The sequence below is a fragment of the Macaca thibetana genome, chromosome 1 (genome assembly GCF_024542745.1).
Source record: "Macaca thibetana thibetana isolate TM-01 chromosome 1, ASM2454274v1, whole genome shotgun sequence".
NCBI classification, from domain to species: Eukaryota; Metazoa; Chordata; class Mammalia; order Primates; family Cercopithecidae; genus Macaca; species Macaca thibetana.
Window position 1 is genome coordinate 157,702,924 of NC_065578.1, and position 15,785 is coordinate 157,718,708.

Genomic DNA, 15,785 nt, shown 5'->3' on the forward strand with positions numbered 1-15,785 from the left:
GCAATCTCAGCTCACTGCAACCTCCCCATCCCAGGTCAACCAGTTCTCCTGCCTCAGCCTCCCAAGTAGCTGGGATTACAGGCACATGCCAACACACCCAGCTAATTTTTGTATTTTTAGTAGAAACAGGGTTTCATCATGTTGGCCAGGCTGGTCTTGAACTGCTGACCTCGTGATCCACCTGCCTCAGCCTCCCAAAGTGCTGGGATTACAGGTCTAAGCCACCGTGCCCAGCCCCAAGTTCAAATCTTCTAATCACATGGTTGGCCTTTCTGATGACCAGACCCCATTCTGAAGCTATCTAAGGGTATTTGGGCACCAGTCAACTCATTAGCATATAAAATAGATAACTCCTGTAGCTCCAGAGATTCCAAGGGTCCTTAGAAGTTCTTGTGTCAGGAACCTGGGACTGAGACAAAAATAGTATACTAAAAGATGCTTCTATCACACCTATCACTGAGGAAATTACAAGGATTTCAGGAGCTCTGTGCCAGGAGAGGGGACAGAAGACCAGGTGTATGTTTCTTACTGTATCACAACATCACAAGGGTGTTGGATTTGTCTGATTTTTCCTTTTGACTAGTATTAGAAGCCATGCGTTCTTGGCCAGAATTCTTTAGAAATGGCTCTGTGCTCTTCTCATTACATCGCCACGGGACAAACAATGTCACTGTGTCCCACTGCTAATAATGTTAACCTTGATTACCTGGAAAAGTTGATGTTTGTCAGGTTTCTTGGCCACGCACAGTGGCTCATGCCTGTAATCTCAACACTTTGGGAGGCCAAGGCAGGTGGATTGCTTGAGCTCAGGAATTCAATAGTGGACAACATAGTGAAACCTCTTCTCTACAAAAATAAAAAACACAAAAATTAGCTGGGCATGGTGGCACGTGCCTGTAGTCCCAGCTACCTGGGAGACTGAGGGGGGAGGATGGCTTGAGCCTGGGAGATTGAGCCTGCAGTGAACCGAGATTGTGCCCCTGCACTCCAGTCTGGGTTGACAAAGTGACCCTGTGTCAAAATGAAACAAAATAAAAACCCTCAAACATTATTTTTGCCTTTGTAATTGAACAGCATTCTGTGGGGAGATATTTTGAAATGACACCAACATATTGTTCCTCATGGACCCTCACTCGTTAGCCTTAGTATCTGTGGAACCCTCTGCCTGAATCAGCTTCCACCATGGTGATGGCCTATTGAGATTTTCTATTTCTATCAGTCCTTCTACATTTGTTAGTTGGCATTATACTGTAAGAAGCGTTTTCCTTTCTCCCTATTCATTCAATAACTCATTCACTCACTCACTCACTCATTCATTCATGTAAGTATGAATTCATTGATTTCTTTTCGTCCAATGGGTTGTATCCATTGACATCACTATTTTCATACTCAAAATTTCCCAGCTTTGGCTAGTAGGAGCCCCTTCAAGATAGATACTGGGTCCTTTTGACATGTCCTCATCATTATTTGAGCACTTCCTTGGTTTCCGGCACGAAAAGATGCTTCAGACTCATCTTGTACTTTTCCTGCCCCAGAAGCCTTGATTCCTTTCACAAGATGGTGTTTGGAAGCCGAGATCTAGGCCTTCAGTGAGCACCTTTCTACTGGGTATCATTGCTTCTAGGCCCTTTTCAGTGGACAGAGCTAGAAAATAAATGTATGTCTCTGTGTACATACACATACATACATCTCTATTTTTATGTAAGTATACATAAAATCAAAAACTATGAGTTTCTATTTATCTCCAATTGCAATCTAACAATCCAATGTTCTTTCTAATCATTCACTTTTATAAAATCACTTCTCTGACAGTGATTCCATTATCCTCTGATTATAGATTCCATTAGCCTCACTGTATTTACATTTTCACTCAGTTTTCTAATTTTTTTTTTTTAGATGGAGTCTCGCTCTGTTGCCCAGGCTGGAGTGCAGTGGTGCAATCTCAGCTCACTGCAATCTCCGCCTCCTGGATTCAAGCAATTCTCCTGCCTCAGTCTCCTGAGTAGCTGGAACTACAGGCGCGCACCACCACACTCGGCTGATTTTTGTATTTTTAGTAGAGATGGGGTTTCACCATGTTGGCCAGACTGGTCTTGAACTCCTGACCTCAGGTGATCCACCTGCCTCGGCCTCCCAAAGTGCTGGGATTACAGGTGTGAGTCACCACACTCAGCCTCAATTTTCTAATTTTCTCAGTGTAACTAATCACGCAATCACAATAACCACTTCCTTCTCTTTATCACCCGTAACTGCCTCCTTGACCATGGAACATACCAACACCTCCTTGCAGCCCCCACTACAAGAGGGCCCTCTTCCTTCCCCTCACTGTCCCTCTTCCTTGCGCCAGGGCACACTAACGTGTCCATGCTGGTCCCCCTACCCCTCCCACTGCTCTAATTCTTCTACTACCAGGCAGGCAGAAACCCTCCACAACCTCGCTACTCCATTTCTTGGCCTCCAGGCATGCCAACACCTCTGCATCCATGTCCCTTCTGCCTCCTTTCTCCATGTGCAGAGCATACTGACACCCCAGGGGATGATAAAGAAGGGAAGGAAAACTGCATGTCTCATTTTTACTTCCAAATTTTAAGTTTATTTCAATGTGTTTCTGCCAAAACTTTAATGGGATTTTAACTCTCTGTGCCTCAATTTCTATTGTTGCTTATGAGATACCTTGTAAGCCTACATTAGCCTGTGCAGGGCCCACCCCAAAGGCTGCCATAAGCAGGCTTCGTGTATCATGGGAATATGTATTAAAGAACTACAATTAAGTAGTGTGTGATTCAAGTAGTATATACAGGTTTTAGAAGACCTGATGTTAAACATCTCTCTAATAGTTTCTTAATTAATTGAAAAACATCCTTATTCCCAATAGTAGTTGTATATTCAAATTGGGTCAAAGTGAAAAGAAAATTACATAGTTTCTTAACTGCTTAATAAGCCCTTTCTTCTTACCTCTGATGTGTGCTAAGGGGGCTGCTAAATGCCATCTTTACAAGGAATTTAATTTAACATTCTTTCTGTAAAAATATTGACCTCCTGGTAGATATGATCAATATATCTTGATCTTATTGATTAAACGTTGATTTCTTTTCTGTGTAATAGAACCCAGTTTTTGAAATTCAAGAGCGGCAAGAGGAAATAGTGGAAATAAACCCTGAATATAATGATTCCAAGATGATAATAAAGGTAAACTTACTTATTTCATAAACCTGAATTATGAGCAGTGTTGTTCTCCTGTAGAAAAAAATATGGATTTGTTTAGAAAACTCAGCTTTCTTTTCTTTTTCATCTAAGAATATACCCATATTTAGCTAAATTATACTTTGCTTTGTGAGTATGGATCTATGTCTTCATTTTAGGAAGAGGAGTTTCCTGTTGTACCTCCCATATGAGCACCCCTGAGTTATTTTTAATCTCTTGAGACTTGTCAAGGCTTCGTAAGCACTAGGCGTTATTCATTACAATTCTTGAGTCCAGGAATGATTTATTATAATTTTTTTTCTTGAGATAGGGTCTCACTTTGTCACCCAGATTGAAGTGCATTGGTGTGATCACAGCTCACTGTAGCATCGACCTCCTGGGCTCAGACTTCTGAGCAGCTAAGACTACAGGTGTGTGCCATCACACCCTGCTAATTTTTAAAAATTTTTTGGAGATCTTGCTGTGTTGCCCAGGCTAGTCTTGAACTCCTGGGCTCAAGGGACCCTCCTGCCTTGGCCTCCCAAAGCACTGAGATTACAGGTGTGAGCCATTGTGCCCAGCCTGTAGATAATTATGGATCATGGAATTTCGTATTTGAAAGGCATCTTGGAGGAGGCTATGTGATTTATCTTACAGATGAGGAAACAGGCAGAAAGGGAATATGACTTGCCCAAGACCACATAGAGGATTAGAGGAAAATTGGAAATAGAAACTAGTGTCCTAATTTCCATTCTGTTGCCCTCTCCGTTATATCAAAAGGCCACAGGGCAGGAAAAACGACCAGGCACCTGAGTGATGAAATAGCTCCCCTCAGTGTCCTTTCCGTGGTATTACAGAAGGACTCGGGACATCTGTTTTCCCATGGAAGCAAAGGCTGGTCTTTCTGATGATTGCTGCGTAGCGAGAGTCTATGGGAGGCACTTCTTGGTGACCCTTCCAATCGCAAACTAAAACCGTGGCACAGAAATCAGCACAGTTAGAAATGGGCTGACATATGCAGATTGGTAGCTGGAATTAGCCCAAGTGGGAAGGAAAAAACTGTGTCTGAAAATCTTTTAAAATAAAATACATTATGCATATGAAAAAGAATAAAGAATTACGTAATGAGAAGTTGGATTCCCATCCCAAAGATTAAAAAAATAAATCATTGCTGAATCAGTTGAAGCCCCCAGTGTATCCCTCTTGGGACATCTTCCTGTTCCCTCATGGCAACCACTAACCTGAATTTTCTACTTATTCTTCTTTCTCTTTTCTTCATAGTATTCACAAACTTTAGTTTAGTTTTTCATGATTTTGTATTTTATTTAAACGATATTATACTGCAAGTTTTCTTCTGCAGCTTCCCTTACCATTTAGCATCATGCTGTGAGCTTACATGGTCATTACTGGTAGCTTCAGTTCATTTATTTTCACTGCTATATAGAATCATTGGAGAAGTATTTTTATTCATTCCCTATTTGTTGGACATTTGGATTGTTTTCAGATTTTCGTAACACAAACAATGCTGTTACAAACTTTGTGGTACAGGACCCAGTGTGTATATGTGTAAGAATTTTTTTCTGATTGCGTAAATGTACCTACAAGTAGGACTGCTGAATGGAAGGGGTCTACACATGTTCAACTTAAGAGATTATATTAAATTGCTCTACAACATGGTTGCACCATTTTTTGCTTCCCCCAGCAATATATTAAGAACTCCAGGAGCTGGGCATGGTGGCTAATGCCTATTATCCCAGCACTTTGAGAGTCCAAGGTGAGAAGTTCAAGTAAGGAGTTCAAGACCAGCCTGGGCAACATAACAAGACCCTGTCTCTAAAAATAAAATTTAAGAAAAAAATTAGCTGAGCAGTCCTCGCTTCTCAGGAGACCGAAGCAGAAGGATGGCTTGAGCCTGGGAGTTCAAGGCTACAATGAGCTTTGATCCTGCCACTACATTCCAGCCTGGGTGACAGAGCAAGATCCTATCTTAAAAAAGAAAAAAAATGCTCCATCGTTCTAAATCTTCTTCAGAATTGAGCGTTGCCAGATTTATTTTTCTCAATGTGGTGGGTGTAAGATGGTATTTTATTATTGTAATTTGTATGTATTTTATTATTAATAAGTTTGGGCATCTTTTCACAATTATTGGTCATTTGTGTTTTCTCATCTGTGAAATGCCTAGTCATGTCTTTTGCCCATTTTTTATTAGGTTGTTTATCTTTTTCTTGTTAATTTATAGGAGCTCCTTATATATTGTGGTTACCAATCTTTTGTTAGCTATATGTGTAGCATGTATCTTCTAGTAGTTTTGACTTGTCTTTTTACTCTGTTCTTGGTGCCTTTTAAAAATTAAATGTGCTTATATTTGTAGTTTTTATTTTGAAGTAATTTCTTTTTTTTTCCTTTTTTTTTTTCTTTTTTGAGACAGAATTTCCCTCTTGTTGCCCAGGCTGGATTGCAATGGCATGAACTCGGCTCACTGCAACCTCCGTCTCCCGGGTTCAAGCAATTCTCCTGCCTCAGCCTCCTGAGAGCTGGGATTACAGGTGTGCACCCCCAAACCTAGCTAATTTTGTATTTTTAGTAGAGATGGGGTTTCTCCATGTTGGTTAGGCTAGTCTTGAACTCCCGACCTCAGTTTATCTGCCCGCCTCGGCCTCCCAAAGTGCTGGGATTATAGGCGTGAGCCACCGTGCCCAGCCTATTTTGAAATAATTTCAAACCATGTAAGAAGAATTGTTACATGGCCATATTGAATCTAACCATACCCAAATTCACCAATTATTAAGATTTTTCCATCTGTGTTTTACAATTTTATCTATCTTTTTTCCTTGACCGATTTGAGATCAAACTGCAGACATCATGTTTTTTTGACCTCTGCCAAAATTTCAGTATGTATTTCCTAGAATAAAGACATTATATCACTTCTATAATCACGGTACAATGACGAGAATCAAAATTTTTAAAAATTGAGATGAAATTTACACAACATAAAACTAGCTATTTTAAAGTGCACAATTTAAGGCTGGGCATAATGGCTCATACCTGTAATCCCAGCACTTTGGGAGGCCAAGGCAGGCAGATCATCTGAGGCCAGGAGTTCGAGACCAGCTTGGCCAACATGGTGAGACCCTGTCTCTACTAAAAATATAAAAATTATCTGGGCATGGTGGTGCATGCCTGTAATCCCAGCTACTTGGGAGGCTGAGGCATGAGAATCACTTGAACCCAGGAGGTGGAGGTTGCGGTGAGCCAAGATCGCGCCAATTCACTCCAGCTTTGGCAACAAGAGGGAACCTCTGTCTCAAAAAAAAAAATTAAATAAATAAATAAACAAATAATATAGTTCACAATCCAGTGGCATTTAGTACATTCAAACTGCTATGAAACCACCACCTCTATTTTAGTTCCAAATCATTTTTGTCACCCTAAAATAAAACCAATACCCATTAAGCAGTTACTCCCCAGTCACTCCACCCCCCACCCCACCCCACCCCTGCAGCAGCTATCAATCTGCTGCTTTAATGGATTTACTTCTTCTGGAGATTTCACATAAATGGAATTGTTCAATGTGTGATGTTTTGTGTTTCGCTTCTTTTGCTTAGTATAAGGTTTTTGAGGTTCATCCATGTGTCCATGTATTTGCATCAGCACTTCATTCCTTTTTATGGCTGAATTATATTCCATTATATGTAAAAACCACAATTTGTTTATTCATTTATCCACTGATGGATATTTGGGTTGTTTCTACCCTTTGGCTATTGCGAAGAGTGCCACTATGAACATTCATGTTCAAGTATTTGAGTACCTGATTTCCATTTTTTTTGGCTAGGTACCTAGGAGTGGAATTGCTGGGTCATATAATAATTCTATGTCTGACTTTCGGAGAAAGTGCCAAACTGTGTTCTGCAGCGACTGGGCCATTTTACATTACCACTAGCAATGTATGAGGGTTGCAATTTCTACATCCTTGCCAACACTTGCTATTTTCCTTTTTTTTTTTTTAAGACAGAGTCTTGCTCTGTCACCCAGGCTGGAGTGCAGTGGCACGATCTCGGCTTGCTGCAACCTCTGCCTCTTGGGTTCAAGCGATTCTCCTGCCTCAGCTGGGATTACAGGTGCCTGTCACCATGCCCGGCTACTTTTTGTATTTTTAGTACAGATGGTGTTTCACCACGTTGGCCAGGCTGGTCTCGAACTCCTAACCTGAAGTGATCCACCCACCTCGGCCTCCCAAAGTGCTGGCTCCAAAGAGCCACTGTTCCCGGCCTTTTTTTTTTTAATAGCCATTCTACTGGGTATCAAGTGGTATCTCATTGTAGTTTTGATTTGCATTTCCCTAATGACTAATGATGTCATTATCTTATTATATCATTATATCAAGATATGTCATTATCTTATTATAAGGAAGTTTATGTGCTTATTGGCCACTTCTATATCTTCTTTGGAGAAATGTCTGTTTAAGTCGTTTGCCCATCTTTAGACTGGGTTTTCTTTTTCTTTTTGAGTTGTAAGAATTCTTTATATATTCTAAATAATAGACTCCAGATATATGATGTGCAAGTTTTTTTCTATACATTGAAGTCTATACATTGTCTTTTTAACTATGCTCGCGGTGGCGGGTGCCTGTAGTCTCAGTTACTCCCGAGGCTGAAGCAGGAGAATGGAGTGAACCCGGGAGGCGGAGCTTGCAGTGAGCGGAGATCGCTCCACTGCACTCCAGCCTGGGGACACAGCCAGACTCAGTCTCAAAAAACAAACAAACAAACAAAAAAACTATGTTGCCCAGGCTAGTTTCAAACTCCTGGGCTCAAGGGGTCCACCTGCCTGAGCCTCCTGAATAGCTGGGACTATTGGCATGCACCACCACGCCTGGCTACTTTCTTGATAATGTCCTTTATTACACAAAAGTTTTCTGAAGTTTGATTATGACGTGTCCTGGCATGGATTTCTTTAGGTTTATCTGATTTGGGTTCATGCAGCTTCTTGATCTGTGGATTTATGTCTTTTGCCAAATTTGGGACATTTTCAGTCATTATTTCTTCAAAAAAAATTTTAGCCCCACCTCATTCTTCTCTCTTTTAGGGACTCTGATGACACAAATGTTAGGTCTTTCATTACAGTCTCATAAGACCCTGAGACACTGTTTATTGTTTTCTGTTTTCTGTCTGTCATTCAGTTTGGGTGATTTATATTGTTCTATCTTCAAATTCATTGATTCTTTTCTCTGTCTTCTCTATTCTGCTGTTGAGCCCATATTTTGGTTGTATTTTTTTCAGTTATATATATATTTTTAAGGCAGAATTTCACTCTGGCACCCAGGCTGGAGTACAGTGGCACGATCATAGTTCACTGTAACCTCAAACTCCTGGGCTCAAACGATCCTCCTGCTTCAGCCTCCCAAGTAGCTGGGACTACAGACACATACCATCATGCCTGGCAATTTTTTTTTATCTTTTATTTTTAGAGATGGGATCTTGCTTTGCTGTGCAGGCTGTCAGTTCTAAAATTTGCACTTGGTTCTTCTTTATATATTCTACTTCTCTGCAAAGAGTTTATATTTTTTCATTTATTTCAAACATGTTCATATTGTTCATTGAAACATTTTATGATGGCTGCTTTAAAATCTTGGTGAGATGGCCAGGCGCGGTGGCTTAAGCCTGTAATCCCAGCACTTTGGGAGGCCGAGACGGGCGGATCACTAGGTTAGGAGATCGAGACCATTCTGGCTAACACGGTGAAACCCCGTCTCTACTAAAAAATACAAAAAACTAGCCGGGCGAGGTGGTGGCGCCTGTAGTCCCAGCTACTCCAGAGGCTAAGGCAGGAGAATGGCCGTAAACCCGGGAGGCGGAGCTTGCAGTGAGCTGAGATCCAGCCACTGCACCCCAGCCTGGGCGACAGAGCCAGACTCCGTCTCAAAAAAAAAAAAAAAAAAATCTTGGTGAGATAATTCCAACGTTTGTGTCACCTTGGTGTCAGTGTCTATCATTGTCTCCCCTCACAAGACTCTGGGTGGTTTTTGGTTTTGTTTTTTGTGTTTTTTGAGACGGAGTCTCGCTGTCACCCAGGCTGGAGTGCAGTGGTGTGATCTTGGCTCACTTCAACCTCCACCTCCCAGGTTCAAGCAATCCTCCTGCCTCAGCCTCCTGAGTAGCTGGGATTACAGGTGCCCACCACCATGTCTGGCTAATTTTTTTTTTTTTTTTCAGTAGAGACGAGGTTTCACCATGTTGACCAGGCTGGTCTCAAACTCCACCTGCCTTGGCCTCCCAAAGTGCTGGAATTACAGGCATGAGCCACCACGCCTGGCCTTCTGGGTGGCTTTTAAATCTTGTTTTAGCAAACCTTCTCTGACTGTGCGTTGGTGGGAAAAGAGGGGCACTGCCTCTTTACTGCCAGGTGGAGGTAAAAGTCCAGGCCCCCACTGGGGACACCTTTGGGTGTGTGTGGAGGCGGGGGATACCTCCTTACTACTGGGTTGCTGGGATGGCCTCCCATGTGGCCTCCATTGACACCACCCAGGTGGGGAGCAGGAGGGTTTGCCACATGGGGGTGAAAGTCCAGGCTTCTTATGCACCTTGGCTGGCGGGGGTAGAGGTGGGCTGTTTGGCTGCCACAAGGAAGTTCATGTCAAAAAGTTTTTTGTCTTACTAGGCTGCCTTTTTCCTTGTCTTTTGGCTTTTCCGGGAGCTTTTTTTTCACCTGCATCCCTTGGTGTTTCCAGGTTGTCAGCCCCTCCAGCTTCCAGTCCAGGATATATAAGGTAAAAAGAAAACCACAGGAACTCACCACCTTGTCTTCCCTGAGTCTCAAGCTCCCTGGCCCATCGACCTTCTCTCTATATCTTCCAGAGTCTTCATAGGCTTGTTTTAGGTATAATGTCCAGGGGGATTGGCTGGACTTAGCGGAATAAATTGGAAGAAGTACATCTACCCCAATTTGTTCCCAATACCGTTTTCCAATGGTCCATTTTTTTTCTTCTGAGCTGCAATGTCAGCTCTTGTCATATATCAAGTTTCCATATAGACATCGGTATTTTTTAGTGGATTATTTATTTATTTACTTTAAAATTTTAGATTCAGGGGGTACATGCGCAGGTTTGTTACACAGGTATATTGCGCTGAGAGTTGGGCTTCTGATGATCCCATCGCCCAGGTAGTAAACATAGTACCCAATACTATGTTTTCAACCCTTGCCTTCCTTGCTCCCCCTTTCGGAATCCCCTGCTTGTTTCCATCTTTGTGTTTCTGTGTATTTAAATGGGTATTTTAATGTCTTTACATTTATTGAAATTTCCTTTAATGTCCTTCAGTAAGATTGTATAATTTTCTTAGTAAAGGACATGCTAATCTTTTGTTAGCTTTATTAGTAGATAGGCTTTCAATTTTTGCTTCATTGGGAATAGGACCTCTTTTAAAGCATATTTTAAATTGTTGCTGGTGTATAGAAATGAAGTTGATTTCTGCATATTGATTTTACAACAATAAACTTTTTGCAATTATAATACTTTTTCTGCAGATTATTTTGTAGCCTGGTTTGAATATCTTTAATTTCTTTTTGTTTTACTGTGCTGGCTAAGACTTTTCATTATACTAGTGTAGGAGAATGACGACAGTGGACATTCTTTCCTTTGTCCCGATTTTAAAGGAAATACATCTAATATTTTACCTTTGAGTATGACTTATGGTGTAGGTTTTTGAAGATGTCTTTTGTCAAGTTAAGGAAGTTCCTATTCCTGGTTTACTAAAAGTTTGTTTTTTTTTTGTTTTGTTTTTTTTTTTGAGACAGATTATAGCTCTGTCACCCAGGCTGGAGTACAGTGGTGTGGTCTCGGCTCACTGCAACCTCCACCTCCCGGGTTCAAGCGATTCTCCCACCCCAGCCTCCCAAGTAGCTGGGATTACAGGTGCACACCACCATACCCGGCTAATTTTTGTATTTTTAGTAGAGGTGGAGTTTCACCATGTTGGCCAGGCTGGTCTCGAACTCCCAATCTCAAGTGATCCACCCGCCTCAGCCTCCCAAAGTTTTGGGATTACAGGCGTGAGCCACCTCCCCTGGTTGCCAGAAGATTTTTTAAAATTCGGGAATGGAGATGATCATAAGGTTTTTAACCTTTCTTTTGGTAATGTGGTACAGATAATTTTTAAAGCCTTTTAACTAATTCAAAATCATTACTTGGGTTAAGAGAACACAACGCTTTAAATAAAGGCTTTATCAAATCAGGATTCAGGTAAAAACAATGAAGTAAAAGTCTGCTATGATTATAGATCTTTTACTAACTTAATAATTTTTAGTCAGTAAGAGGATTTGGAGTTAACTCAATTTTAAAGATCTGTAAGTCAAAAGGAGGTTTTTCTTTTTTTCTGCCTGTAAGCAGGTCATAATTTCCGCTTTGCTATGTCATTTGTAAAAGTGTCCAATTCTACATATAGGCCTTTAAGAAATAATTGCATTATTGAATTAGAGCAATTGGAGAATGTATTATGTTTCAGTTTGGACAGAATGCCATCCCCAAGCTTCAGGGACATCCCTGCCTTCTGACTTCTCCAAGTCCAGCGGTAAGGAGTATTGGGAGAATAAGAGAAATAAAGGGTAGGAAACTGGGCTCTCAGCACCCTTTTCTTGACTTCTCTTAATTGTAGGTGTCAGCCCGTGAAATTTTGGCCAGCTTCAAGCCTACATGGTAAATATATGTCTTGTGGAAATGCAAACAAACTTGTATTTCTTTATGGACGGTTAGTGATGGCTTTAGTCAAGATAGATTATTTTTTAAAAAAACAAATGTAGGCTGGGCACGGTGGCTCATGCCCTTAATCCCAGCACTTTGGGAGGCTGAGGCGGGTGGATCACTTAAGGTCAGGAGTTCAAGACCAGCCTGGCCAACATAGTGAATCCCCATCTCTACTAAAAATACAAAAATTAGCCAGGCATGGTGGCGTGCGCCTGTAATCTCAGCTACTTAGGAGGCTGAGGCAGGAGAATTGCTTGAACCTGGGTGGAGGTTGCAGTGAGCCGAGATTGTGCCACTGCACTCCAGCCTAGGTGATAGAGCAAGACTCCATCTCAAAAAAAAAAAAAAAAAAAATACTTTTTGATGATTTTAATGAGAATACAAAATGATTATTGTTCTTTCTGGCTCTGGATGTTAGCCCAGTGTTTTGTTGTTAACTATAATGTGATACAATATGACATAAAATATCATATGCAATATTATTTCAGATTGACTATGATATACCTAAGTAGGCCAGAATTAGCACAAAATAGTCCACCTGGAAAAAAAACCTTTATGAAAACGCCAGTTCATCTGAAATAATTAAGAATGGAACTACTGGCTTAAAATGTTACTTCCATAGGAAATTAATGATTTTGATAATGTATTAATTAATGAACAGTTTTTAAAAACATGTTTTGACATATTTTCAATGATGAGTTCTTCTATAATAATATAAATATATTTTTTAAAGCATTGGAGCCAGAATATCTGGGTTTAAATTATAGCTATGCCTTTTATGAATTGTGTTATCTAGGGCAAACAATTTAGCTCCCTAAGCCTCTACTTCCTCTTCTGTAAAATGGTGACTGTAATAATTACGTCCTAGAGTTGTTAGAAAGATTAAGTGAATTGGCCGAGCGCAGTGGCTTACACTTGTAATCCCAACACTTTGGGAGGCCGAGGCAGGTAGATCACAAGGTCAGGAGATCAAGGCCATCCTGGTGAAACCCCATCTCTACTAAAAATACAAAAAAAATTATCTGAGTGTTGTGGCTCACGCCTGTAATCCCAGCTACTCAGGAGGCTGAGGCAGGAGAATCACTTGAACTGGGGAGGCGGAGATTTCAGTGAGCCGAGATCACGCTACTGCACTCCATCCTGGCAACAGAGCAAGACTCTGTCACAAAAAAAAAAAAAAAGAAAGAAAGATTAAGATTAAGTAAATTGAAGTATGTGAAATGCCCAAGATAATAGATGTCAGAACATGGTATTTCTAATTCCCTCCACTATCATGCTGCAGTACCATGTGGTGATTATGGGCAGGGACTGTGGGGCTCCACTGCCTCACAAGCTGTGTGAGTGTGGGAAAGCTACTTAAACGCTCTATGCCTCAGGGCTCTCATCTGTAAAATGGGCATAATAAAAGCACCTTTCTCATAGGGTGGTTTTGAGAATGAATTTAGTTTATTGATATAAAATGCTTAGAATGGTGCCTGGTGCGCAGGGAATGCCATGTACGTGGTAGCTAGTGTTGTACTGAGACAGTCACAGTTTGTTGTATTGGCATATCTCTGACTTACTACTTCTATAACTAACTACAGCTGTGGCCAGCAATATGCTTCAGGCCTTGGGAGTGTGGTGGAATTTTCGGACTTGAATGCCAAGGGTATAGCGAAGAGGGTGGAAAAGCAGAGGGGGCCACGTATTCCCCAGCTCTGGGCTCCGAATGCTTTGCTAAAACAGCCATCTTTGCAGATTCTAGCTCTGGGCCTAAGGAGAAGAGAGCAAAGATATTATGTGTCTCCTGGGTGCCATTTACCCTCACTGAGCCACTGCTTTAATAAACACCAATATTTTTTAGCTCCACTGTAAATGTTGTTTATAGTGAAAATCATATTATAACAGCGTTAATGGAATTTTTTAGAAGATGAAATATAAATCAACTATAAACGCACCACTTGATGCAAAAACTGATTTTATTTTTTCAATTTACCTCTAGTTTTTGTTTACATGCATATCTAGTATATGTTTACACAGTAGACATCACTGTTTATGTACAATTATACCCTGTTTATTAATACTAATCGATAACAGTTTTCCCTGTTATATGGTCTTTATAATAGTAATTATTGATAGCTGCACAATCAGGTAGATAGGCCATAATTACTCCATTTTTGAAAATGACAATGTCCACCTTCTACATACTGCAGGAGAACTTTACATATGATTGATAGCAAAGAAAACAAATTGTAAAAGAAAAGGAAATCAAAGGCCTAAATCTCCTTATGGCACAAGGGGAGTATTTGATTGCTTAGGAGCTGTAAAATTCTATCATTTGATTTTGCAATGCATTTCTACCCCAAATGCTTTATTTCATGTATGTATTTTTAAATTTAAGAGAATTAAAAAGAAGTTGCATGTGATGGGTATGTGGAGGTTCATTATACTATTGTCTATTTTTGTATATGTTTAAAATTTTCCATAAGTAAAAAGCTTAAAAAAGAATCTGCTTATAAATGATTTTTCCAATACCCTTGGAAGTAGCTAAAAATATCTCTTGATGAACATGCCAACACTAGCCCACATGGCACCTTTGTGGGAAATTTCAAAGTATCTCTTCCTCAAGAGCTTTTGCTTCCCTGTACCTGGAAGGGTATGTGGTAAGGGTATGTCAATCTACAGTGTCTACATGGGAAAAGCTCCTTGCATGTGGCTCTCTTGCACGGTGCACAACTTCCCACATATGCAAGAGTTTTGCTTGGGTATCACTAAACCACTGTTGAGAACGTGTTTAAGAAGGGGGCACAGGGAGGGGAAGCGGAGGAGGCTGTAGCTGTTCCATCATTGGTGACCTGTACTGGGTAGAGGGTGACTAGCAGTGCGTGATGCTACAGTAAGCCATGCCCTCCCCAACCCACCCTGGGCTGGGACCCTTGGGCCTGCCGTAGGTCATAGTCCACATTCACTGGAGGGGTCCACTTTATGGTTGTGTCCTGACCACATCCTTGCTAAGACCCAGGCTCTCCTTTCTCCTGGTAGCTCCGTGATGAACACAAATGCCCCTCTTCTGTCGGACCCTCCAAACACTCCAGTCCAGGCTACCTTGGGATTGAGGTCATTACTCTCCTCTTGACTTTCCTTGTGCTTGTGGTTCTGTCCTGGTCTCGGTCAGTCCTTTCCCTGTCTGACGCTAGTCCCAGCTCCTTCTCCCACTCCTGGGAATTCTCCAGTTCCTGACTCACTGCAGCCTACAGGCTCTGACAGCACGGCAGGTGTCAGAAGGCGCCTCTTATGTTCAAGGGTCCTGGGCTTCCAGCAGGGGAGTAGATGGCAAGTTACCAGTAGCCCCAAATGTTAGATGCTGTGACTTGATTAAAGAGAAATAGGAGACAGCTCCACGAGATCCAACAGATGGTCTGATTAGGGAAGAAGGAAGCCAGTGCAGAACACTTACAAAATAGCCATGCTTGGTAGTGAGCTGTTTTGGACAGGGACGGTTTGGCAAGCCCTTCTGAAATCTTCACAGCCGGCGTCAGGCCTGGCACTGAGCAGCATGCAACAAATGTTTGTTAGATGAATAAATAAAACATAAGGGCTGGGCACAATGGCTCACACCTGTAATCCCAGCACTTTGGGAGGCTGAGGCGGGTAGATTGCTTGAGTCCAAGAGTTCGAGACCAGCCTACCCAACAGGACAAAACCCTGTCTCTACTAAAAATATTACACAAAAATTAGCCAGGTGTGGTGGAGCATGCCTGTAATCTCTGCTACTCAGAAGGCTGAGGCAGGAGAATTGCTTGAACCCAGGAGGCAGAGGTTACAGTGAGCCAAGATCGTGCCACTGCACTCCAGCCTGGGTGACTCTGTCTCCAAAAACAAACAA

General features: G+C 41.5%; 1 protein-coding gene across 2 annotated transcripts in view; it reads left to right on the forward strand.

Annotated features, from left to right (window-relative positions):
• LEMD1 (LEM domain containing 1) overlaps positions 1–15,785 on the forward strand; it is a 113,431-nt gene that overhangs the window by 93,483 nt on the left and 4,163 nt on the right. For both annotated transcript variants that reach the window (XM_050764340.1, XM_050764350.1), the window contains exons 5-7: positions 3,106–3,189; positions 9,911–9,949; positions 11,682–11,747. In XM_050764340.1, the coding sequence (XP_050620297.1) occupies positions 3,106–3,189; positions 9,911–9,949; positions 11,682–11,747 (189 nt within the window). The remainder of the gene's footprint in view (positions 1–3,105; positions 3,190–9,910; positions 9,950–11,681; positions 11,748–15,785) is intronic.